The sequence below is a fragment of the Narcine bancroftii genome, chromosome 10, assembly GCF_036971445.1.
Source record: "Narcine bancroftii isolate sNarBan1 chromosome 10, sNarBan1.hap1, whole genome shotgun sequence".
Classification (NCBI taxonomy): domain Eukaryota; kingdom Metazoa; phylum Chordata; class Chondrichthyes; order Torpediniformes; family Narcinidae; genus Narcine; species Narcine bancroftii.
In genome coordinates, this window is record NC_091478.1 from 25,578,988 (window position 1) to 25,606,939 (window position 27,952).

General features: G+C 39.4%; 1 protein-coding gene across 4 annotated transcripts in view; it reads right to left on the bottom strand.

The window, feature by feature from the left end:
- hps1 (HPS1 biogenesis of lysosomal organelles complex 3 subunit 1) overlaps nt 1-27,952 on the bottom strand; it is a 62,097-nt gene that overhangs the window by 28,712 nt on the left and 5,433 nt on the right. Inside the window, exons 1-6 of one of the 4 annotated variants that reach the window (XM_069900249.1) lie at nt 26,571-27,576; nt 18,472-18,612; nt 17,411-17,553; nt 16,191-16,299; nt 4,560-4,720; nt 2,643-2,742 (exon numbers count right to left, since the gene is read on the bottom strand). In XM_069900249.1, coding sequence (XP_069756350.1) covers nt 2,643-2,742; nt 4,560-4,720; nt 16,191-16,299; nt 17,411-17,553; nt 18,472-18,612; nt 26,571-26,687 — 771 coding nt within the window. In that variant the 5' untranslated portion in view covers nt 26,688-27,576. Of the gene's footprint in view, nt 1-2,642; nt 2,743-4,559; nt 4,721-16,190; nt 16,300-17,410; nt 17,554-17,653; nt 17,971-18,471; nt 18,613-26,570; nt 27,577-27,952 lie in introns of those variants that run through there. The other 3 variants (XM_069900251.1, XM_069900250.1, XM_069900252.1) reach the window with 3 other exon arrangements.

Genomic DNA, 27,952 nt, shown 5'->3' on the forward strand with positions numbered 1-27,952 from the left:
TTCATTCAGTTATCTCTACATAAGTACTGAGTATTTTCAAAGACTTTTTCCAGATTTACAGTGCCACAGAAATTAGTTTTTGCATATTGATTAATTATTTTAGGATTTTCATGATGGTCATTACACAATAATTCTGGAGAACTGTAACCACAAATTATAATTCCCCTGTTTAAATGATGGAGAAGACAGGAAGCAGCAAACACTAACTCCGTTGGTTGAAAATTGAAATTGAAAGAAAGCTTGAATTCATTGAATAGCAATAGATCATCCAGAAAACCATAATGCATTTATAATCATAGTGAGGTGAAGGATCAAAAGGAAAAAAATCAGTACTTATAGCATATTTAGATTTCTGAGGTTGGAGGAAAGGCATCGTAGAAATGTTTATTACCTAAAGGTAAGATGCAATAGTATTTGAGGTTAGACATTAACATGATAGATAATGTACAGTAAACAGCTTTGGGATAAATGGTCAATGTTAGGTTGGCAAATGGTAATGAGTAGGATGTCACAGGAATCAGAGATATGGCTTCAACCATTGCAAACAATATTAACGAGTTATATAAAGGGGACCCAAGTGCACTGCAACCAATTTTTCTATTTAAAATGGGAAAGTGAATTCCAAGAAAGCCTACAAGAGTCTGCAAAAGAATATGGAGGGGTTAAGCGAGGGAGTGCAAGTTTGGCAGATTAAGTACAATTCAAAGAAATGCCAGTATAGGTGCTTCAATAGGAAGAGAAGAAGAATATTGTTGAAATGGAGAGTTTACAGAATGCTGACACACAGGGAGGTGGGTGCCTTCATATGCAAGCATAGTACTTACAAGTCGAACAGGATGATAGCCTTTATTGTAAATTTGTTTAGAGCCTAGCAGCAAAAACTGTTGGTTGAAGTGCTCTGTACAGTTTTATTGCTTAACTGGGGACACTTTGGAAAAGATTCACACCAACTGGTATTAAGAGGTTCTCTTTGAGACAAGATTGAGTAGATTGGTCAATCAAGTTCAGAAGTGAGATGTTGCAAGAATGTATCCCCTTGTAGGGAGGAAGGTGAAAAATAATCAAAGCAGACTCAGAAGGAAACGAGAAAGAATTTGTAGCGGCTACTACAGTAGATGCTACTAAATAAAGGCAAACACACACAAAGGTAGTCAACTCAAGACAAGACTGGTTTATTGCAGACATACACAGACCTTTTATTCCTTGCCTGTTAATGAGCTCGTTAGTGAACAGTTGCAGGTCCTGTGGACCAGCAGGTTAAAGCTATGAGTCATTAGTGCCCCGCGTCTTTAGGCAGGGGCTTCATCTGATCCGCTCGCTGTACTTTGGCGCCCAGCACTGCTAGCCCGCGATGTGAACTGATGGTAGAGGTTTGCCCACTACAAATTTTTGCTTTCAGAGGGTTGTGAATTCTTGGAAATCTCTACCCCAGAGACCTGGGAGACTGAATCATTGAATATAGTTAAGGATGAAAGTGACAATGTTTTGAATTAGGAGTGTAAAGTTATGGGGAATGGAGAGGGTGAAATGAAGTAGAGGCAAGGTACTAATGAGCTACCGAGTCCAGAGTAGGATTGAAAGACCAAATGACTTTCACTTGCTCCCATTTCTTATGTTACATATTTTGCATATCAAATACCTGATGTCAGTGTTAAACACATTCAGAACCTCATGAAAGCAGTTGCATCCACATCCTCTACTATTGGTGTTTTAGAACATGTACTCAAAGCCAAACTAATGTTGTTCAGAACCTGACTGCATCAAAGCCAGGACCACAATATCTGAAATATTTAACAGGCAAAAACACATTTCATTTCTATGGGCTAAATTTGAATTCAAGACTTCCCAAGCCAAAAGGACAGAGCTATTTACCATTTCATTCATTCTTACAAGATCATTAATAAATAAATTTAAGTACCATACCAAGTTAGGCATTTATTCTGGACAGCCAATTCACAGGGAAGGATGGTAGAATACAAAACCCATAACAATGGAGATTAAATAATTACAGTGATTATAAGGCACTGGTGAGACCTCACTTGGAGTATCATGAGACGTTTTGGTCTCCTTATTTAAGAAAGGATGTGCTGACATTGGATAAGGTTTGAGGAAGTTCACAAGGATGATTCTGGAAATGAAAGGGTTATAATATGAGGAGCTTTCGACATCTTGGCCTTGTTGGAATTTAGGAGAATATGGGGGGAATCCCATTGAAACATTTCAAATGTTGAAAAGCACATACAGAGTAGATGTGGAAAGGACGTTTGCCATGGTGGGAGAGTCAAGGACAAGAGGACACAACTTCAGGATTGAAGGGTGTCCAGTTAGAACAGAGATGCTGAGGAATGTTTTTCACATGGAGGGTGGTAAATCTGCAGAATTTGTTGCAACAGGCAATTGTGGAGGGCAAGTCATTGGGTGCAATTAAGGTAGATTGATAGGTTCTTGAGTAGCCGGGGTATCAAAGGTCATGGGAGAAGCTCAGCAGAGGTGCTGAGTGGAAAAATGAATCAGCTCAGATTGAATGGTGGGGCAGACTCGATGGGCTGAATAGCTTATTTCTGCTCCTATGTTTTTTTGTCTCATTTTTATGCCCTTTCCATACCCTGCATCTTCAAGAGCACAATGACAGGATGCCTCACCTTGTCAACTTGTGCTTCCAGATTGTCTCTTGGGTAGATATCTTGAGCTATCAAAATAAGGGCCAGCAAGTCTGAAGGTCTTAGGGAACTTGCACTCCGACTGCAGAGCAAATCAATGGAAAAGACAGAAATTCAGAATTTAAACATCAGAATATTATTTTGGAATTGGAATCATGGTTGCCAAGCAATTTTTTTTTAAAAGAGTAAGATGCAACTAGTATGTAGTGGCTTAAGTCACACCTTCATGCAGGCTATCATTGTTATGTACTTGTCATTTAATAATACATAAATACACAAAGACATGAAGCTTCTGTAATGGCTTAATACAAATTAAAGATGCAATGCTTTCAAAACTGGAGATATATAGGGGATATTATATTTGGTCCATGAAAAATTATGTCATTTAAACCAAGTCCCAAGATCACTTACGGGCTCAATATTAACATTTGAGAAAAATATGGACAGGTACGTAGATGGGAAGGGTATGGAAGGATATGGAATGGGTGCAGCTCAGTGAAACTAGAGAGAATAATAGTCCGCCAGAGACCAGATGGGCCGAGGACCGGCTTTCTGTGCTGCAATGTTCTATGGTTCTAACAAATCAGTCTATGATAAATTAATTTGTTTTAATATGACAACAATTGAGACACTGCATTTAATCTTAAAGTGTGCAAGAGAGAGGGGTTTAAAATAAAGCCTAGCACATGGTTAACAATAAAATGTATAGCTTGTATCTGGAAAGCTGAGACCTCTGATGGAACAATTGAGTTATCTGATTGCTGAAAGGGTGGAACAGTGATTTGGTTGAAATTTTCAATTCAAGCTCACTATTCAAAAAGTGAAGAGAGATTCAAAATCACACTCTCACATATTACTATCTTCAACAGAGGAAGAGGAAAATAAATTGTTGTAACCAGGTTTATTCAGATGTTGACAAAATTTAAAAGGTGGATCTTCAACAGCCATTTTCAACCCTTTTTCACCTATTCCACCCACCCAAGGATCTGCTTAAGGTTTATGGGCCCTTTCCCTGTGAAGCAGTTAAGTTGGTTTATTCTGTACTTTTCTCCTATCAATTACATAAAAAACAAAAAACATTCTTATGTCACGTGAGGTGAAAAGAAAACAAGGCTTCTACTTAAATGTGCTGTGCCCCCACCCCGCCCCCCCCAGGGCTCCCGTTGAGAATAGCTGATATACAAGAAAAATTACTTCAAGTCTCAGCCCATATCTGAAATTTCCTTACCCTCTCAGTTTACATAGGCTGCCAAAGTTTGCCTAAAAATTTACTCTCTTTTGAAATGCAAGTCTGTGATCTGTCAACTACCACAACATTGAAGACTACAGAAAAAACATACGCATATTTCTCCTAATCTTTCAAGATGCATAGCCTGGGGACAAGGTGAATCCCTCAAACTGTGTAGCACTCCAAGAGCCAACAACAGCCCACAGAATGGAAAACTCTCTTTACCAATGTTCTTTCTCCTTCACCACTGTCTTTTTTCAGGTTACTGGCATTTTCTTGAATAATTGTTTAAGCAAGCACCTAGAATTTCTCAGAATATTTTTGGAATGCAAATAGAAATGGGAATAATATTTAATTCTGCACTGTCAATCAATAGGATTTGTTTTATCTATCTCATTTCCACTCTCCCATACTGTGCATACAAATGTGGAATCTTCAACCGGATAATGGAAGACAGTAATTTCTCACCCACATGTAAACTTTAACCAGGAATTTGCAGATGGTAAAGAGGAAAAGGAAGTTAAGTGATGTCAAGCTAAAAGATTAGTCTGCTCAGCACAGGTTAGAGGCACAAATGGAAATTCGATAAGACTACATGGTACAACTATTGGCTGTAATCAGATTACAAAAATTCTTATTTTCAAATAAAAATGTATTGCAAACCATGTCACCTTGAAAAGAATGCCAGGAGCTTGGTGTGTACAAGGATAAAGGTGTGCACTACCTCTTCGTTAGCCCTCTCCAAACTGTTGTTTATATGCTGCACAACGTATCGGTCCAGAAACTCAATACACTGTTCACATAGTTGGGGATGGATCAGCCGTTCCACAGCCTAATAACAAAGATAGCAAATTAATTTGGAAGTACAGCTCCTTTACTCCTACATCGGTTTTCTCCACTTACGGTCACTACTGACCCATTTTTACAATGTGGATTATTTTGGAACATTAACACATAGATGGAGTAGGCCATCTCCTCTCCATTTCTCCTGTTATTCAGTAAGATCCGTTTACCTCAGTTTATCATTTTTTTTAAAATAATTTTTTATTTTTCACACTGTGAACCATATCAACCAAAATATATACAAACGTTTCTCATTAAATATACACAGTGGCATTTTCCCCCTTTTTTTCCCCCCCTACCCTACCCTCCCCCCTTCCCACCCCCTTCCAAAACCAATAAATATTCAACATATACAATACAATAAAACCATTAAACAATGTCATCACACAATGGAAAAATAAACAAGAAAATTGTGTCATCTACTTTTACACACTGGATCAAGTCATTTTGTCTTATCATTTTAGGAGGTGGAGGTCTGAAGCAAGCCCTCTCTGTTATGTTCCATGTATGGTTCCCAAATTTGTTCAAATAACGTGACTATTTTTTAATTTATATGGTTTTTTTCCAGTGGAATACATTTATTCATTTCCATTGCTGTACTCTCAGGCTCTCTTCCATTTTCCAAGTTGACATTATACATTTTGTTGCTACTGCTAAGGCTATCACAATAAATCTTTTTTGCGCTTCATCCAGGTTGAGGCCTAATTCTTTAGTTCTTATATTACTTAGAAGAAAGATCTCTGGATTTTTTGGTATGTTGCTTTTTGTGATTTTATTTAATATCTGATTTAGATCTTCCCAAAACATTTTCATTTTCTCACATACCCAAATGTCCTCTCTACAGTGAAGACATCTATCTGATAATGTTGGACCCCATTTTTTAAAAACTTTTGGGGCGTGATATATAACCTGTGTAACCAATTATACTGTATCATGCGTAACCTTGTGTTTATTATATTCTTCATAGTTCCAGAACATAACTTTTCCCATGTTTCATTTTTTATCTTTATGTTTAAATCCTTTTCCCACTTTTGTTTGGGTTTATAGCTTATTTCATAATTTTCCTTCTCCTGCAGCTTAATATACATGTTAGTTATAAATCTTTTAATTATCATTGTGTCTGTAATCACATATTCAAAGCTGCTTCCTTCTGGTAATCTCAGTCGGTTTCCCAATTTATCCTTTAAATAAGCTTTCAATTGATGATATGCAAACATTGTACCATGAGTTATTCCATTGTATTTCAACTGTTCAAATGTGAATAAATTGTTTCCCAAAAAACAATTTTCTATTCTTTTGATTCCTTTTCTCTCCCATTCTCTAAAGGAAAGGTTGTCTATTGTAAAAGGAATTAGCGGATTTTGCATCAATAATAATTTTGGTATTTGTTAATTCATTTTTTTCCATATATTGAGTAAATGATGCAGTACTGGTGAGCTTTTATATTGCACCAACTTTTCACCCCACTTATAAAGTATATGTTCCGGTACCTTCTCCCCTATTTTATCTAGTTCTATCTTAGTCCAGACTGGTTTTTCCTTTGTCTGGTAAAAATCTGATAAATACCTTAATTGTGCTTCTCTATAATAATTTTTGAAGTTTGGTAACTGCAAATTGGTTGTACCTCTGTTAAATTATCTAACGTTATCCTTGGTTTCCCCCCTTTCCACAAGAATTTCCTTATTATTCTCTTTAGTTCGTTAAAGAATTTCTCTGTTAAGGGAATTGGCAACGATTGAAATAAGTATTGTATCCTTGGGAAGACATTCATTTTAATGCAATTACCCTCCCTATCAACGTTAGCGGTAATTCTTTCCAATGTTCTAAGTCTTCCTGCAATTTCTTTGTTAGTGGCTAATAATTTAGTTTGTACAGGTGGCTTAAGTTATTATCTAAGCTAATACCTAGGTATCGGATTGCTTGTGTTTGCCATTTAAATAAATAGTGATTCTTTTTTAAATTCTGTATAATCCACTTTACTAATTGGCATCACTTCACTTTTATTTGCGCTGATCTTGTACCCCGATATTTCTCCATATTCCTTCAGTTTCCTATGTAATTCTTTTATTGATATTTCTGGTTCTGTTAAGTATACTATGATGTCATCTGCAAATAAACTGATTTCATACTCCTTCTCCTTTATTTTTATCCCTTTTATTTTATTTTCTGTTCTTATCAGTTCTGACAATGGTTCTATTGCTAAAGTGAACAATGAGGGGGATAATGGACATCCCTGTCTAGTTGACCTACTTAATTTAAAATGGTTCGATACATATCCATTTACTGTTACCTTCGCCAATGGTCCATTATATAATGCTTTAATCCAATTAATATACTTTTCTGGTAGATTGAACCTCTGTAATACTTTAAATAAATAATTCCATTCTACTCTGTCAAAGGCTTTTTCTGCATCTAAAGCAACAGCCACTTGGCTTCTTATTTCCTTGAACTGCATGAATTAGATAAATAAGTTTACAGACATTATCCACTGTTTGTCTTTTCTTAATAAATCCAGTTTGATCTTGTTTTCTATTTTTTTTGTACATAATCGGCCAATCTGTATGCTAATAATTTTGCTATTATCTTAGAATTTGAATTAAGTAGAGATATTGGTCTATATGATGTTGGTGTTAATGGATCCTTCCTTCCTTCCCCGTCTTTGGTATTACTGTAATTATTGCTGTCTTACATGAAACTGGCAAGTTTTGTGTTTCTTCTATCTGGTTCATTACTTCCAAGAGAGAGGAATTAATAACTCTTTAAATATTTTATTGAATTCTATTGGGAATCCATCCTCTCCAGGTGTTTTATTGTTCAGATGCTTTTTTAATATATCCTGTACTTCCTCTATTTCAAATGATTTTATCAGTTTGTTTTGTTCCTCTTCTTGCAATTTCGGCAGTTCAATTTTAGCTAAAAACTCTTCTATTTTATCATCTTTCCCCTAGTTCTCAGTTTGGTATAATTGTTCATAAAATTCCTTAAAGTTCTCATTAATCTCTATTGGGTTATATGTAACTTGTTTGTCTTTTTTCCTTAATGCCAATACAGTTCTTTTAGCTTGTTCTGTTTTAAATTGCAAGGCAAATATTTTATGTGTTTTTTCTCCCAGTTCGTAATACTTTTGCTTTATTTTCATTATGTTCTTCTCCACCTTATACATTTGTAATGTTTCCCATTTTAGTTTTTTGTCTGCCGATTCTCTCATTTTCATTATATCATCCCTTTTTACCAGTTCCTTTTCTGTACTTACTATCTCCCTTTCCAACTGCTCCATTTCCCAATTGTAGTCCCTTTTCATCTTAGTTATGTAACTTATTATCTGCCCTCTAATGAAGGCTTTCATTGCGTCCCATAATATAAATTTGTCTTTCACTGATTCCGTATTTACTTCAAAATATGTTTTAAGTTGGCATTCAATAAACTCTCTAAATTCCTGTCTTTTAAGTAGCATGGAGTTTAACCTCCATCTATATGTTCTTGGTGGGATGTCCTCCAGTTCTATTGCTAATAACAGGGGTGAATGATCAGATAGTAATCTAGCTTTATATTCAGTTTTCCTAACTCTCCCTTGAATATGGGCCGACAACAAAAACATATCAATCTTTGAGTATGTTTTATGTCTACTTGAATAATATGAGTATTCCTTCTTCCTTGGGTGCTGCCTCCTGCATATATCCATAAGTTTCATCCTGCATTGATTTAACCATAAATTTGGCCACTATTCTTTTTGCTAGATTTTTGTCCAGTTTTATCCAACATTGGATCCAAATTAAGGTTAAAATCCCCTCCTATTAATATATTTCCTTCAAAAAAATCTTGCATAAACTTTTGATCCTCCTCATTAGGTGCATATATTTTGAGAAAATTCCAAAATTCTGAATATATCTGACACTTTATCATGATATACCTCCCTGCTGGATCGATTATTTCCTCCTCTATTTTGATTGGTACATTTTTATTAATTAATATAGCTACACCTCTAGCTTTTGAATTATATGATGCTGCCACTACGTGTCGTACCCAGTTTCTCTTTAATTTGTTATGTTCCACTTCAGTTAGATGCGTTTCCTGCACAAATGCTATATCTATTTTTTCTTTTTTCAGTAAATTTAATAGCCTCTTCCTTTTAATTTGGTTATGTATTCCATTAATGTTTATAGTCATATAGTTCAACGTGGCCATCTCATATCCTGTTTACACCTCATTTCTGCTTCCTCACCACCACCATCCCACTTTTCCCCATTTTCATCTCTCAGTTTTCCCTTTTTAAACTCAATATATGACAACACATTTAAAACATAAAATACTCCAACAACTCCCACATCCAATATTACCTTAACCCCAAATAAGCACCCCCTCCCTCTCTAAGTTGCCCCTTATCACTTGCCAGGCAACCACAACTCCCCTTTCCATTTGGATTGCGATCCTGCTCGCAAGCGTCAACTGATTTCGCAGTGACGGTTATTCTCCCCCCATCCCCCCAGAAAACACTTTTGTTTTAATATAAACACATAACAAAGTTCTCCCTTTTTCTCCCCCCTTACTTCCTTCCTTCCCTTCTTTAGTTCTTTACATATACATTGTTTTTACATCTTTATATACATCTTTTATCGCTGTTCTTCATTCTTATTACATTTCTTCATCTCTCCTTCTGTCCTGCAAGCGTTCTGCAAATTCTTGTGCTTCCTCTGGATCAGAGAACATTCTGTTTTGCTTTCCGGGGATAAATATTTTAAGCACAGCTGGATGTCTTAACATGAATTTATAACCTTTTTTCCATAGGATCGATTTTGCTGTATTAAATTCCTTCCTCTTCTTTAGAGTTCAAAACTTATGTCTGGGTAAAAAATATTTTTTGACCTTTGTATTCCATTGGTTTATTGTCTTCTCTAATTTTATTCCTTGCCCGCTCCAATATATTTTCTCTTGTTGTATATGTCAAAAATTTTACTAAAATGGATCTTGGTTTTTGATGTATCTGTGGTTTCGGAGCTAGTATTCCGTGTGCCCTTTCTATTTCCATTCCTTCCTGCATTTCTGTCATTCCCAGGACCTTCGGGATCCATTCTTTTATAAATTCCTTCATATCTGTGCCTTCTTCATCTTCCTTTAGGCCCACTATTTTTATGTTGTTCACCTACTATAATTTTCCAACATATCAATTTTCTGAGCTAACAACTCTTGTGTCTCTAATTTTTTTTTTAATCATTTTCTTCCAATTTTCCTCAAGTCTTTTACTTCCATTTCTACAGACATTTCTTATTCTTCCACATTTTTTACTCTTTTCCCCTATTTCTGTGATGACTAATTCTAATCTTTGCATTTTATCTTCTGTTCTTTTCATTTTTCTTTTAATTGTACTAAATTCTAATGACAACCATTCTTTTAATGCTCTCAAAAAAAGCTTTATCTATATTCTGTTCATCTGTTTTACCTTCTGTGAAGATCTTGGTCTTCTTCATCTTCTACGTCTGTACCTGTGTTTGTGTCGTCTTCTTTTCTTCTTTGTATCTGTGTCTCTTTTGATTTTTCGGATGAGTTGCTTGTCTCACTTTGTCGGGTCTCTTCTTGCTCGGCCTCTTGCTGTTGGTCCTCTTCTTCTGAGCTGCTCATCTGTCGAGCCTCCTGCTGCTGCTCCTCTTGCCGTTCACCCCGTCGACTTTCTTTCTCACCTGGTACTTCTCTCCCTCTCCTGCCGCTTTCCTCATCTTCCAGCTGAGAGCCCTGGTGTCAGGCATCCCTCAGCTGGTCGTGCCATGGTTGTCTGCCCCCCTCCCATCGGTGTTTTCCTTTACCTTAGATTGCGCACTTTTGTTTGGCTCAGAGAGCCATTTCTGCAGTCCACCGGTCGGGGGTCACGACTCAGCAGGGCCGACACCAACCTCGGAGATCGGGCGCTCTTCTCCACTACGGCTCCGTGCAGGTAAGGCTTTCTCCTTTCTTTTCCAGTGTCTTTTCTTCTTTTTTCCCCTGTTGTTTTTACTTTTTCTTTCTTAGGTGCCATTTTCTTTCTCTTCTCTGCAACTTTATCTTTTATTTCTTATATTTTGTATTTATTGAACTTTAACTTTTTTTCTTCTTTTCTGGAGAGGGCTGGTTTTACCCTCCCGGCCACTACTCCATCATGTGACTCCTCCTACCTTAGTTTATGTTGAGGAACGGAGTTACAGGGAGATTTGATAGATTTTAGGGAGAGTGGAGATTGAGTAAATGCAAGTAGGGTAGGTGAGATTATAAAAAGGGCAAAGGTTAAAGGTGAAAGGGGAAAAGTATAGAACTATAGAACCATGCAGCACAGAAAATAGGCCATTCAGCCCTTCTAGTCTGCACCAAAATATTCTTCCGCTAGTCCCATTGACCTGCACCAGTCCATAGCCCTCCAGTCCTCTCCCATCCAGGTATCTATCCAACTTATTCTTAAAACTTGAGAGTGAGCCACAGTTACATCAGATGACAGCTCATTCCACACTCCCATAACTCTCTGAACAATGTTCCCCCTAAAGTTTTCCACTTTCACCCTAAAGTCATGTCCTCTTGTATTTATCTCTCCTAATCTGTGAAAAGAGCCTACTCACATTTACTCTGTCTATTCTCTTCATAATTTTGTAAACCTCTATCAAATCTCCCCTCATTCTTCTACACTCTAAGGAATAAAGTCCTAACCTGTTTAATCTTTCCCTGTAACTCAACTCCTGAAGACCCAGCAACATTCTAGTAAATCTTCTTTGCTCTTTTTCAATCTTATTGATATCCCTTCTGTAGTTAGGCAACCAGAACTGCACAATACTCCAAATTTGCCCTCACCAATGTCTTATACAACCTCACCATATTATCCCAACTCCTATATTCAATAGTTTGATTTATGAAGGCCAAGATGCCAAAAACTTTCTTTACAACCCTTTCGAGCTGTGACACCACTTTCATGGAATTATGTATCTGAATTTCCAAATCCCTTTATTCCTCCATACTTCAGTGCCCTACCATTTATTGTGCATGTCCTACCTTGGGTTGTCCTTCCAAAATGCAACATCTCACACTTGTCTGCATTAATTTCCATCTGCCATTCTCTGGCCCATTTTTCCAGATCCCTCTGCAAGCTGTGAAAGCCTTCCTCGCTGTCCACAACACCTCCAATCTTAGTGTTATCAATAAACTTGCTGATCCAATTTTCCACATTATCAACCAGATCACTGATAAAAGACAACAAACAATGGGTCCAGCATTGATCTCAGAGGCACACCACTAATCACAGGTCTCCAGTCTGAGAAGCAATCATCCACTATCACTCTCTTGTCTTCTCCCATTCAGGCAATCTTGAATCCAGTTTACAACCTTTCCATGGATACCTAGTGCCTGAACCCCCTTAAATAACCTCCCATGTGGTACCTTGTTAAAGGCCTTACTAAAGTCCATGTTGACAACATCCACAGCCTTTCCTTCATCTACTTTCTTGGTAATCTCCTCAAAAAACTCTACAAGATTCATTAAACATGATCTACCATGCAAAAAGTCATGCTGACCATTCTTTATCAGCCCTTGGCTGTCCAAATTTGTATATCTGATCTCTCAGAATACCCTCCAATAATTTACCTACTACTGACATAAGAGGAACATAAGGGGGGAGACTTCTTCACATAGAGACTAGTGGAAGCATGGAACGAGCTGTCAACTGAAGTGGTGAATCCCGGCTCAATTTTAACATTCAAGAAAAATTTGGACAAGTACATGGATGGGAGGAGTATGGAGTGATATGGAATGGGTGCAGGTCAGTGGGACAAGGCTGAATAATAGTTAGGCACAGACTAGAAGGGTTTTCTGATCTGTAATACTATGTTTTTCTGGTTCTACTGCTTTCTTAAACAAAACATTGAAACAATACTGTAAACTCCTCCCAGCAGATCTACTTTCATGCTCTACAACTGTCTACTCTTCTATCTCTCCACTTTAATACTTTTAAGATTACTAACTCTACTTTCTTAAATTTTATTTCAGATTGGGCTACCTCTAATTCTGTACTGTGTCATACTTGCTGTACTATGTACAAGATGTCCAACTGGTCTGCTTGCAAAATAATCTATCACTGCATCTTGGTACATGACAATAAACTTGAACTTACATCAATCCTATAGCCTTCCATCTTAATAGCAAATAAAAGTACCAGTCGACATCTGGCCCCACATCTCTCTTGGTATTCCAACAATTCTCCATCTTTGTCCTCATCTCAATTGTGAATAGCCAATCCCTTAAAGTGAGATTGATACACCAGTCCATAAATTACACACATACACTTATCCTGTCAAGCCCCACAAAATTTTCTAAATTTCTATATTGCCCCATTCTTAATCTCTCTTCACAGGTAAACCACATCATTCCCTGAATTAATTTGGCAAACCTTTACTGCACCCACCCTTTGCTAAGAAAGCTACAACTGTATCTCACTCTCATCTCTCCCCCAACTCCCCTCTGACCTCCCTGCCCTTCACCTCCCCCTCTGATTTCACCAACCCTCCACTTCCCCCCTCCCCGATCCCCCTATCCTCTCCATTCAAAGAGCTACCCCTTCCCCATCACTTCTCAGCTCTTTTACCTTTTGTGCCCTTCCATTCCTACCGCCTATGACCTCTTCTTGCCTGTGGCCCTGTGCTCCTCCCCTGCCCCTTCCCCCACTATTTTGTTCAAGTGCCTGGCTGCTTTTAGTTCATACCTTGATGAAGGGCTCAGGCTTAAAATGCTGGTTATGTATCTTTATCTATAATCTGCATGACCTGCTGAATTTCTCCAGCATTTTTGTGTAAACTACACCCAGCATTTGCAGATTTACATGTTTAACATAATATTCCAGGTGTCTTTAAAAAATCTGGTGAAACCATATTGCATGAAGGTTTGAAGGAATAAAGCCTGATATACCATTGACCTTCCTACTACCTTGCTGTATCTACAAATCAACGTTCAGTTATTCATGTAGGGTATTTATTCCCTTCGAACAAAGTCTCCCAAAAATTAATTATTTTTTTCTATTGATTCGACTGAGGTGGATGACCACATTATATTCCATCTGCCACGTCACTTAGTCTGTCCAAATCTCTGAAGCCTCTCTGCACCTTTCTCACAACTGCTACTGACACCTCAATTTGAACCGTCATCAAAATTGGATACATTACACTTCATGGTTTAATCCAAATCATTGATAAAGATTATGAATAGCTGCAGTCTTAATAACAATCCCTGTTGCATCCTAGTTCAGCCTCCCAATCCAAAAAATCTTTCTATTTCTACTGTTTTTTTTTGTCCATTAACCAATTTTCATTCCCATGTCCTCTGTGACCAATGCAGTCAAGCTGTGAGCAGTCTCTGCTCTTACGTACATAGGTTACCAATACTTTCTACTTGTTGGACAAGTCCAAGGGTTGAGACTCCTCTGGCACTACTTTTTGAACCCCCAAATTTGTCTCACTCATAGTCCTGTTGACTGATCATCTCTGAAGAATACCTCCAGGTAACTGTGCCCAAATCTCAGATTCTAGCTGACCAACTCTTGAGCCAGAAATCTTTAGACAATTACTGCTGAAACACACAAAATGCTGGAGAAACTCAGCAGGTCAGGCAGCAAACACGGAAGCCAATTAACAGTTCTTGTTTGGAGATTATTACTGCAGATGTAGCCAACATGAACTTAAATAACTTGCTTATCTACAAAACATCCAACACTATTACAGTGCCAGCAACCCTGATCCAACCCAGTGCTGTCTGTAAGAAGTTTGTACATTCTCTTTGTCTGCTTGGGTTTCCTCCCATACACCAAAAATGTACAGTGTTATAGGTTAATTGGTGTATTTGGGTAAGAAGAATAAACTACAATCTTGCACTCATACAAGTGATAGGAATTTAACGCTAATTTCTAAAGGGAGTCATTCATGTAGGAGGCACCAAGCTATGGAGATGTTAAATCTGCTCTCCCACATGCAGGATATGACAAGACGCTAAGTTGGGCGGAAAAGTGGCAGATGTTGTTTAATCCAGAGAAGTACGAGGTGATGCACTTTGAAAGTCGAACTTGAAGGCGGAGTACAGAGTCAATGGCAGGATTCTTAATGGCATGGAAGACCTTGGGGTCCAAATCCAAAAGATTGTTTAGTTGCCAGGCAGGTTGATAGGGTAGTTCAGAAGGTTTATTGAATGCTGGCCTTCTTCAGTTGTGGGATTGAGTTCAAGAGTTGTGAAGTAATGTTGTAGATCTATAAAACTCTGGTTGGACCGTATTTGAAATATTGTTTTCAGTTCTGGTCGCCTCATTACAGAAATAATGTGGAAGCTTTGGAGAGGGTGCAGAGGAGATTTACCAGGATGTTGCCTAGAATGGAAAGGGTGTCTTATGAGGCAAGATTATCAGAACTAGGGCTTTTCTTTTTGAAGTAAAGGAGGATGAGAGGTGACTTAATAGATGTCTACAAGATTATGAGAGGGTAGACAGCCAGCACCTTTTCCCCAAAGCAACAGTGGCAAATACAAAAATACATCTATATAAGGAGAGGGAAGAAATCCGAGGGGAAACATCAGGGGTAAGTTTTTATTTTAGAGAGTAGTGGGTGCCTAGAATGTACTGCCAGGGACAGTGGTGAGGCTGGTACAATAGGGGCATTTAAAAGATTCTTAGGCACATGGTTGCAAAAAAAGGTTATGGGTGTGAGGTAGGCAAAGTTTAGATTGTTAAGTAGATTTATATAGGTCAGCGCAACATCGAGGACCAGAGTGCTTATACTGTACTGTAATGTTCTCAGTTCAATATTTATCGGAAAGGTTCAATAGCATTATTTCAAATAAGAGCAGGGGAATTTTCCTTAAATCCTCACCAATATCTATTCTTTCATTCACACCACTGCAAAAAAAAAATCCAAACGATTATTTTGTTGTTTGTAAAGGTTAATTATGGACTAACTAGCTGCATTACAATAATGACCAGACTTCAAAAGAAATTAATTGGCTATAAAGTGCCTTGGACATCAAACAGATAAATATACAAATGGAAAGCCTGGAGTTTCCTGTAAACAATTTAACTGTAACAAAATCAAGTTGCAATGTTGGAGTAGCATTGTCCCAGAAATGAAATGGGTCAAGGAAAATACACATTAACATTTTCTTCAGGCAACCAGATAAGCAAGCATAGCTTTATCCATGTCCCAGGAGTAGATAAGCTACATGCTTATGGCCATTACTCAAGAGTCACTAGACCACACAGTTGCAGATCAGAGCTCCTTCTGATCTTCATCACAAGATCCCCAAATATTTTGTTATAATGAGGCAAATGTCATCTCTTTCAAAAAAAATGAAAGCTCTGTGCTGTGTTACATTGTCTTCCTCAGTGCAAAGAATTACCCACTACGTTGGAAGGGCAATTCCTTTGTGAATTGCCTGCTTTAGGATACAATTATCCATGGCTGACAGTAACTATACATCACCTCAACAAGGAAGCTTTGGTCTTCCTCCCTCAGGTGGCTGTATGTGATCAGGAGATTTTGTAGCATCTTCCATACCTTGCACCTTTGCTCAATGTCTTGAGGCCTCAACCTGGGGAAATAGGGAGAAGCACAGGTAAGAGTAGACTTTGGTAAGGAATCAAGCAATCTGCAAGGATGACAGAATCAAGAATCAAATATAGTTTTTTTTGGCATACTATGGCAACTAATCACACAGCGTAGCTTCAGTAAGATGGAAGCAGATTATTTCCACTCTGCAAAAATTAGAATGACAATTATCCTCGTTTCAGGTAACTTTCTCCTCTCTCTCTATTTCTTTACCTTCCTTTATTGACTTTTCTCTTCAACTTCCCCTTTCAAATTGGAGGCCACTGTCTCCTAGCCACAGGTGTTTGAAAGAACCTTTTGTCCTGGTATCATCAAGGGGAGGCGGCCTCCCGAGCAGGAGCAGGGCCTCGGGCTCAGTGGCGTTCCTTCCCCTTCCCCCCCCCCAATCCCTTCCCCATCAACACACCGGAGCTCCTGACATCTATTCCAAACCCTCCCCTCTGCCTACTACCACATATGCACACCAGGCTCCCCGGTCGGTGTGCTTGTGCGGTTGGCCTAGGAGAGGATTTGGAATCAGGCGTCAGGAGTGTTGGTGACCAGAGAGACAGGAGCTCAACAACTCACCATGGAGTCTTCCACCAGCCTGGGAAAACTCCCCAAGGATCAGTGGCAGCAGTTGGGAAGTCTCAGTGATCAGCGGCAGTGTGCAGCCAGCATTTTTTTGGTGAGAATTAATCATAAATTTAATGCTTAAAAACTTCACTTGTTGTTTGTTGTTGTTTAAACATTGATACAAGTGATTTGCTGTTGCTACTAGTCATTTTTCGTTATCCAAAAAAAAACATTAATCCCACATAGTCCCAGCCTACCATATCTATAGATATTTTTCAAAATATTAAATTTAAACATACAGAAGGGTAACAGGCCATTTTGGTGCAGGAGTCTGTGCCACCCAATTTACACCCCATTAACCTACACTCCCAGTACATTTTGAATGGTGGGAAGAAACCAGACTCGCTGGAGAAAACAGAGACATGGGGAAAACATACAAACTCCACTCACTCAACCCAACTGAACCAAAGGAAAGAAATTAACATCTGCAAATTGAGGAGAAAAGGTTTCCAGAAAATCTCAAAATCAACATTACATACATTTTCTTTAGGATGCCAGCATCCATAGTTGCTAATCCAAAATGTAAATCTATAATCTTCTTCAGCAGAAAAATCTTTCGTCTCAAATCGTCTTCACTCTCTGAACCATCACCATTCATTGCGATATAGGTACAGTCACCAAACTGAAATCGAAAGCCAAACTTGGATTAATGATGGAGCTTTTAAACAGATAATGATTCATTTTAAAGCAACACTGCCCTTGTGAGCTGGAGACTAACTGACCTTTCAATTGCACCATCAATTGTTAATCTCAAATTGACTTCAAAGGTACAAATCAGAAGTCCAGGTTAAGTCCAGCCTTTAAATAAAATGGTGTTAGGTGCAGAATAATTGGAACAGAGTCTGAGGAGAATAGAGACCAGAAGTTTAGATGCAGGGGAAGAGTGTATTAACAGATACACAATGTAGGTGGAGAAGAAGGAAGGTTACAAGACTGGTAAGAAAGAAGGCTTCAAGTGAGATCTTATTTTCCCACTGTATCTTTCTTTGTTTATATTTCTTCATACTTGATAATTCAATACATCTGATGGGTTGTCTCTTTGTATTTCACTTCTCCCTCAAGTTGACCAGTTCCTGAGCATATCTATGTGGAAGTATCAGAAGCACTCAATGAGTGTGGTAAAACTATGAATGAAGCCACTGATAAAACTCATGAGAAAATACTCAATATAAATGGAGAAAGCATCAGAGACAATTATCACCCACTTTCTCTCTTGTTTAGTTTGTGAAAGGTATTGTGGAAAAGTATAGGAAAAAAACCCACCATGGGAACTATTTTTCATGTCCTGCCAAAAAGCCATTGATCTCAGACATTGCACTTCTCTCCCCATAACTGCTGCCTAACCCACAACATTTATGGTTTTATTTCAAATTTCCAGCATTGACAGTTTTTTGTTTCTGGATTATTGAACTATTGCTATTGCTTTACCTATTAGGTTTATGAATGCACAAACTGCTTTGTAAAAATGCTTGACAGAACTTATTTGTAAAATCCATCCAAACTGGAATTCATGATCACACGGATGACTTAAATTGCCTACCTGATGAACTGTGAAGAGATAGTTATTCTCACTGACAAAGGAGGTGTATGTGTCAGAGATCTTCTCATTCAGGGTGATGCAGGAAATGAGAATTGGCGCAAAAAGAGTATTTATGCTGTCCTCAAAGGCCGGGGCATGAATCTGCAAAAAACAGAGTGTGGTTTATCCATATCATATATGTTGTACATTTTTTCTTGAGTTTTATAATGTTTTCTATTTCTCTGAGTGTCTGAATCCTCATTCATAATCAAGCAGCTGAGGGAGCACTTGAGATGAGCCAAATCTAGAGCAAAAAACAAACTGTTTGAGGAACTCAGCTGATTAAGTCAATGCCTCTACTTCCTCAGGAGATTGCAGAGGCTTGGTATGACATTGGAAACCCTGGCAAATTTCTACAGATGTGTAGTGGAAAGTGTGCTGACTGGCTGTTTCACAGTCTGGTAGGGGAACACCAATACCAGAGTGGAAAGCCCTGCAAAAGGCAGAGGACACAGCCTAGGACATTACAGACAAATCCCTCCCTTCCATTGAGAACATCTACAGGGAACACTGCTCCCATCAGGAATGAGGTATAGGTTCTAAAAGATTCACACCACCAGGTTCAGGAACAGTTGGTACCCCTCCACCATTAGAATCCTCAACAATAAACTCAATTGGGCACTCATTTAAGGACTCTTACTGTTGAACTTTATTGTTCCCCCCCCCCCCCCCGTGTTGCAGTTTGTTTACATTTCTTTTACATGTGTACAGTTTTTTTTTTGCTTTACCAAAAAGTGGCAATTCTGCCTCACCAGCATGAAAAAGAATGTATGTGATGTCATCTATGTAATCTGATCAAGCAGCATCTGTGGGCAGCAAAGAACCATTGATATTTTGAGACCCAGCATCAGGTTTGAAAGTGGACAGGGGAAACTGCCAGCACAAAGAGAGAAGGGTGAGACAAAGCCAGTAGATAATTGGCTGAGATTATCATTCACCTTCATCCTTGGTCCTAAAGTTCCACCAATAACCTAATAGCTCCTGTCTCACCACTCCTCCTCTACTCAGCTTGATGTAGAGAGATGGCCTAAAACATCAACAATTTCTTTCTCCCTACAGATGCTGTTTGACCAGTGTTCCTCCAGCAGACTGTTTATTGATTCTAGTATCTGAATTCTTTTGTATCGCAATGCTTCCCTATTCAGGTAACTTAGAAAGAACATACAAACGGTACTCTACTCTCAGCTTGATTAATGATTCTTCATTTTGTGCAAGGCATTGCTTATTACAATTTAAGGTGGTACATAGAATACCCATATCCAAACTTAAATTATCTGTTTTTAATACAGATATTGATCCACTATGTGAGAAGTGTAAAATTTTTGAAGCTTCACAGATCCATATGTTTTGGAAGTGCCCAAATTTAGAAAGATTTTGGAAAGACATCTTCCAAACTTTATCAACGATTTTTTAAGATCAAAATAGAACCATGTCTGTTAATTGATTTGTGGTTTTTCAACTGAGCCAGATATTCCTCTGTCTGCAACTCAGGAAAAAGTTTTAGCCTTTATCAATAATTTTATTGAAATACAAAGAGGACTCTTCACCTACCCATACACAATGGTTGCATGATGTAATGTCCTATTTAAGCTTGGAGAAAATTAGATACAGGTAGAACTGGAAGGAATGGTTATAACTTGGGTTGGCCATACATCAGGAAACAGGAACCTCAGGCTGCCGCCAGGAAACGGAGACCATTGTATACAATACTTTTATTATTAAAATATTGTACAAGTACATATTTTGTAAAGATTTTTTTTTTTAAAATTTTGGTCGTAAGTGCAGGTGGTCAGAAGTTGAGGACTACCTGTACATTAAACATAGAAAGTTTCAATTTGTAAAGATGTGAGGCCCATTCACAGAATATTATCATGAGTGGAAGAATTAAGAATTTTGAAGGTTCCGGAGATTCTCTGTCTGATGTCAGGAGGTTGCTATCCGATCCACAATTTCCCTTTTCTTGATTAGAGGGAGAGGTAGATTAGATTTAGCTTAGATTTGGTTATTTTTCTTTTTATCAATTTTTATTTGGATTAATTTGGCAAATATGGGTTTCAATAAGTTATCATAGATTAATTCAATCATTTGATTCTCATGTAGATTAAGGAACTGTCTAATGTAGTTCCATCTTTTTTTGGACTTGAGATTACTTGTTATGTGTTTTCCTTAAAAATTTGTATGCAAGTTAATATGTTAAACTCAAAAATATTTAAAAAGAAAGAACATATAAACCAAGACAGAAACAATGTGTCACCTTAATGCTATGAAATCTACTGAGGAACCAACATGTTAAATAAAATTACTTAATTTCCTATTAGCTTCTCTCCTGGCTATAGGGGTTTGATGACCACAGGGTAAATTCAAAATTTCTCTGTTTTATAGTACCTGCCCCTTACAAAAATAATGTTTAGCTGTGAAGGATGGAGATATGCTTGCTTAAAGGTGTTGATACCTTAGAACTTTGAACTCCAGTTTTCTGGGACTACCAACAAGTGCATATACTCCATGTCCTGGTTTTTCAGGACTGGTTTTATACCCAACCATCAGCTAGTTTATTCTGGTATTTATACTGTAAAGGTTTACTTATGGGTCCAGACTGGAGTATATATTATGAAAGGTTAAAAACGGGCCAGAATTCAAAATTAAATGGAATGAGGTTACAAGTGTTCATAGCTTCCTCCTTAACATTTAAGTTCTCACAATTTTCAAGGCTCCATCACACAATTTCACAATTTATCCTTGCAAAGCACATCAACTTATTCAAAAACATGGCATAACCTAGGAGACCACTGCTTTAATTGAGCGCAACAGCCGCGCCTTGAGCGCAACAGCCGCGCCTTGAGCGCAACAGCCGCGCCTTGAGCGCAACAGCCGCGCCTTGAGCGCAACAGCCGCGCCTTGAGCGCAACAGCCGCGCCTTGAGCGCAACAGCCGCGCCTTGAGCGCAACAGCCGCGCCTTGAGCGCAACAGCCGCGCCTTGAGCGTAATCATTGTTGGAATGTTGGAAAAATGTGACTTTTAATTTGTGTAGTAGCCAAATGGGTTCATGGCAACATTGTGAGGTGCTCAGACACACTTTGAGAATTTGGTTTCGATTTAGAAAACATTTTGGTTACTATAGGTTTTTATTGATTAGCTCTATTCTATGCAATTCTTTTCTACTTTGGTCCAAGACATTGGTTATACTCAGTTGCTAAGCTAGGGTATCCAATCTTTTCTAGATCCATATATTGACCAAAACTTTGCTTCTTTTGAACAATTATCCATTAAATTTAAAATACCTAAACATTTTTTTGTTATTTACAGATTCAGAGCATTTAAAATTCTTTAACGTTGAGGCTTCCACAGGATTTAGATGTTTAACCTTATTTTGGAAGTATGGCACTCGCCGCACGAGCGAAAAAAAAACCCACGCAGAGTCGAAAGTGAATTGGAACAACTGCTTTACTAATTCAAAGGCCGCACGTTTACGAACCCTCTACAGGTAGCCCCCATGACCTGCGGGGCAAAACTAACGTCAGCTGCCAGGGCTTGCCCCACATCTGGAGTTCTTACAGTCAGATCTACCGCGGACTTGGCAGCAAATCTGTGAGTAGTTCGCCTGTTGCATGCACAAGCCACCACATGAACCCCCCCACCCCAACCCCAGAACCAGCATTAGTGGTGTGGAGTCCACGGCCAACACCTCTTCAGTCTATATGGGTGGCCAACTTAGTCAGTGTGAGGGTGTACAGTCACAGGATGTTCCAGGTCAAGGTCCACCAGCTTGAGGTGGTCAATGGTGACGGTCTCCTCACAGCCGCTCACAGAGGATGAAGATGGTTCCATTCCTTCACACCACCTTGTACGAGCTCTCATACAGCCACTGCAGTGTATGCCACTGTGAACAAAAATGTAGTCACAGTCCCAGAGGTCATTGGGGACAAAGGAAGGTGATAGGTCGTGGCATGAAGTTGGGACAGGAGCTAGTGTTCCTACCTTCTCTCTGAGTCTTGTGATCACTGATGTGGGTGTCTTCTCTGTGCCATGGGCCACTGGCACACCTGGAACCATTAGTGGGGCACCATTTATCAACTCTGCCAACGACATGGCTAACTTTGAGAGCCATACAGGTGCCAAGAAGCACCCTCTGGGCTTCGGAGGCACACCATCAGGGCCAACTTCAGGTGCCAGAGAAAGTGCTCTACCAGTCCATTGAATTGTGGATGGTCGGCCATTAGCGAAGAGGAGGTGGATATCTTCTGAGATCTCCTCGAGAAAGTCTTGTTCGAACAGTAAACATAGCTTATGGCCATCTGCCTGTGCCAGCATAGTGTTCATTAAGGCCGATGGTGCGTGGTCACCTAGGCCATCCAGGTGCAGCAATTGTGCTGCACACTCACAGTGTGAGCAGCCAAAAGTACAGATCAGGAGCGCCTTGATTGTTGATTGTTTCATACCCATCCACAACCAGTGGCTGGTGTACAAAGTCAATGATGTGACCTGTTGTTTCCTGGTCCGGTGAACCAACCACATAGTAGTGCTTTGTGGCATCCAAGACGATTTGCCTGACCTGGAATTGGGCTTCAGCCTGTTCAAACCAGACCTGCATTCTGCATGTTTGGATTAGTCATCATTGGGTCCAAACGTTGTATGGACCAATGTAGCCACACGATGAGTGAAAAACTATATAGAGTCGAAAGTGAGTTGGACCAACTGCTTTACTGATTCAAAGACCGCCCGCTTAAGAACCCTCTCCCAGCAGCCCCCGCCACCTGCAGGGCGAAACTGATGTCAACCGCCAGGCACCCAGAGCTCTTGCAGCCAGATCTGCCGCGGACTTGCCCACGACTCCATGAGCCAGTTCACCTGTTGTGTGGGTGAGCCACCATAAATAATTTTAAATCTAATCTTAAGGGAGTGCTTTCTGCCCTTTATGAACTGCTCACAAGATCTAGGGATACCTCCTTAGGTGGTATTAAGAAATTATGGGAACAAGCCTTTTAACAACCATTTTCTGAAACTACATGGGATTCTATTTTGAAACATGTTCACTCATCTTCCCTTTATGCTAGGCACACATTAACTCAATTTAAGGTAATCCAACGAGCACACTTTTCTAAGCTTCAGTAAGCCAAATTTTATCTTAATATTACCTCTAAATGTGACAAATGCATAACTGAGGAAGATATGTTGTATCCTACGTTTGGTTATCTCCTTCTCTCTTTAATTTCTGGCAAAGGGTATTTTGCACTTTATTGTTAGTTCTTAATATTAATTTGATTCCTAGCCCTTTCATTGTTATTTTGGAGTGAGTGGGCCAAAAGATTTATTACTGACTTTTTCCCACAATCCCATGTAGTGGTTTCTGCTTCCCTCATTGCTAGAAGGGCCATTTTGCTGGGATGGAAAGATGCTGTCCCTCCCACTCGTACTCAATGGTTGTTGGATGTGATGGCATGTCTTCCTCTAGAAAAAAAGTGTTCTTCTACTACAATGGATCTCAACTTTCTCTCTCTTTGGGAGAGAGACTCAATACTACTTTGTAAAACCACCTCTTAATTACTTTCAAAATTTGTAGATTATTCATCTCTGCTTTTTTTTTAAAAATGACCTCATAGTTATTATTATTAGTAGAGCACTCCTTAATTTGCCCAGCAACCCTCGTGATTCGGTTTGATTATTAGTTTAAAATGTTTCTTCTTTTATACTTTTTTTCCATTTAATAACATGGGTCCTTGTTTATTGTTACTTGATACTTGTAACTTGATATTAACTTACTTTAATATTACTAAATGTACACATGTATTTTGGATTTATTAAAACCAATAAAAAGATTGAAAAAGAATAATTTGAGGTGCTGTTCAAGTGAAAATATTGGGCAGGATCTGAGGAGATGAGCAACACACAAAAGTGCTAGAGAAACTTAGCAGCTCACACAGCACCGATAGGAAGTTAAAAGTAACCAATGTTCCGGGCCGAAGCCTTGGCGAAGGGGTCAGGCCAAAAACATTGCCTACCCTTTAATTCCTCTAGGAGCTACGTGACCTACTGAGTTTCTCCAGCACTACAATCACAGCATCTGCAGACTTTTGTGTTTCACTCCATTCTGCAGTAGGATGTCAGTTAAGATAATGTATCAAAGTCTCCATGACTTACTTCATTACAAGGGCCATCTAACCTCACAGCTTCGAAAATCAAGCTTCTTCCCCCCCCCCACACCTCCCCAAACTTAAAGTTCCAAACATGCCTTGCCCACTTCAGAATATTACTTTGTCTCACAGACATTCATGCAAAATTGTTACTTCGTTATTCTATTTCCAAAAGTTCTTGCACTCCAAAGGAAAAGAAAGCTTGGGGAATTCATCTCATAGATTGTTCCTGAATATCACACCTGAAGTAACTGTAATGACCCTGTAAGAAAGGGGAAGTAGAGGCAAACAAGGTATTTAGTTTTTGCCAAATTGCCTGATTTCAGACTGTTCAGAAGTCAAGTACTAGAATCAACTTATTCATTGCCACCAAAGGACCTACTACCATCAGGAAGTACAGGAATATCAAAATCAGGTCTGCCAGGCTGGGAAATAGAAGTAAAACACTGTAATTGAAGTAAAAGCACAATACTGGAGTAACGCAGCAGATCAAACAGTGTATTTTATATAGCAAACATAAAGATACATAACCAACATATCTGGCAAAACATAGGCAAGTTCCCAAACAAAATAGCTGGGAAATAGCTTCTTCCTTCAGGCTGTGAGATTGAAGAATAATATCCTGTAACCTTGGGTCTCTTATGAAAGAAATTAGTAATTATTTCAAAATATGCTTTCACACACATACATAACATATACACATACATATCTTTATGCATATATCTGATTTTTATATGTCTTTTGTGTGTGCACCATGGTCTGGATGTATATGTATATGTACAATCAGATGATAATAAACATGAGTGAAACATAAATGTGCAGACACTGCGATTGTAGAAAAAACACAGAAATGCTGAAGAAACTCAGCAGGTCTCTTAGGAGTTAAAGATACAAAACCAACGTTTTGGGCCTGAGCCCTTCTTCATGGTAGGAGTAAAAAGCAGGCAAGCGGCTATATTAAAAGGCTGAGGAAAAGGAAATAATTGGGGGGGGGGGGGGAGAAGAGAAGGAGGGGTTTACTAAACCTCATTTAAATAAACTTGAACCAGATGGAAATGGAAAGTCAGCAAACACAAGTAAGTGACAACTGGAAGAGCTAGTGGAAAGAAAACAGGTCAATTAGCCTCTTGAATCTATTCAGTAAGCCTGCTTAGTTTGGCCCTTGAATACATTCTACTCAACTTCAGTTTTTTTTGTTAAATGCCAAGTACAGTATGTAGAGTGCGTCAAAAGAACCAAAGACTTGTTGATCCAAACCAAGGCTTTTATTAACTAAAAGACTGGAGCATATCACATGTAGGTCAACCAGTCCAGAATGACCTGGTCTGGCGGAGCAATCCTTTAAGACCTGCCAGTAGGTGTGGCTACGGTCTCAGCCAATCACAGACATCCTACACTACCATCTGTACATATACACATTGGTGATAGAATCTGTACTATGAGGGAGCACGCTGAATATAGCAAACAATGCTACCTCTCTATCCCAATTCCAATCATGGAGGTGACAGGAGTCTGTGAAACTGTGTGAGTACTGAGGGCAAATCCACAGACACTCAGTGTCTCTGAAGGGACTCACTTTTGCCTCTCTTTCTCCTATTGTTGGGGTGCCGGGCAACACTCATTTGTTTCTCTTATGTCAGAGAAAAGTTGAAGGTTATCATGTGCATTACATTTCTCGTGTATTATTGCGTGACAATACTAGAAACCATGACTCAATACTACTTTGTAAAACTACCTCTTATCCATCCAGCCATTATCCATAAGTTCAGCCTTCATTTGAAAAGTCTAGACACCAGCTTGGTTCCCACCTGCCCAGTTCCTCCCATTAATTGAGTGACAAGGTTGAAAATGTTCTTGATTCACATATGAAGAATGGGCATGCATGCCATTTAAAAAAAATTCCATTCAAACTGTAGTTTTCATTTTACCTCTCCATGTTGTTCTGTCGAACTTTCAAATCGTTGTCTCAATCTTTCTTCAAAGTCCTGGTCCATCCAATAAAAGAGGACCTGTGCACTCTCACTTGCGATCAATAGACACTTCATCTTTGCAGCCCTTGGTTTCTTCCACAGCGTGACTCCAGCCCCCAACTGTCCAATTACCCCAACTGTAACTGTCCAATTAACCTTCTGACCAAACACCAGAACAGAGCTCACAACTATTTTCCCAGAACTAAATGTCACCAAAAATAAACAATTACATAGCAGCAGATGGATCACACATATTTGAGCACCCAATTAACAGATTCTCAGTTGAATATTTCCAGAGTAAATTACACAACCGCAAAGCCAGGACCCAAATATCTTAATCAAGCAACTTAATCAGGACCCCAACAACACAATAAAACTTGGGACACCAATCTGGCTCACAAGATCCTGGTCTATAGTGGATCAGGACTACAACTGTCTCACTGGGCCCTGATCTACACTGGAAAAGGCCCCTGGTCCACAGGGGAACTAAGACCCTGATCTACACGGGACTTGGACACTCCAAGCTGGACCAGGATCTCCCAACTGCCCCACTAGAGCTCAGGACCCCTAATTGTTTCACTGGGCCCTGATCTACACTGGAACAGACTCTACTCCACATGGACGAGGAACTCCCACTGCCCCACAGGACCCCCACATGCCTCATAGGATCCCCTGCTCTAACCTCCACCTAGACTTCCAACTGGACCTCAGGACCCCACCTGCCCCAGTGGACCCTGAGCAGGACTCCAACCTGCTCGACCCCTCAGCTTCCAGACCACAAGAAGTCGGTCTCTGACGGAGACATGCCTGATAGAATGTACCCGCGCACGGTGACGCGGCCCTCGCTCCCTCCCGCCACGCAACGTCCGCGTCACCAAGTAAGTTCACAAGCCAAACGAACAGCGCTCGAGCCGCCCCACCGGCTTCGCGTGACCTCTCTCAGCTGCGTCCAATCAACTGCTCCTGCCTCCTGCTCCAATCAAATACACCCGATCCCCAGTCAAACGCATCGAAGCAACTTCCGGGGTTTATCCAATCAGCGCCGTCATGGAGCTTTAATTGCGTTTAATCAGACGTGCGCAGGCGTTCATATGGGCGGGAGAATCAGTAGGTTCATCCAATCAGGTACATAGAGTGTAATTTGACTAGCCAATCATAACTAGCGTTTTTATTGACAGCTGGGAGGTAGGGGGAAGTCACGTGATGGAGTAGTGGCCGGACGGTGAACTCCAGCCCTCTCCAGAAAAGTCGAAAAAAATAAAGGAAAACTCAAAGGCACAAAAATAAAAATTAAAGTAAAGTGAGTATAAAGGTGGAAAGAAGATGGCGACGAAAAAAGA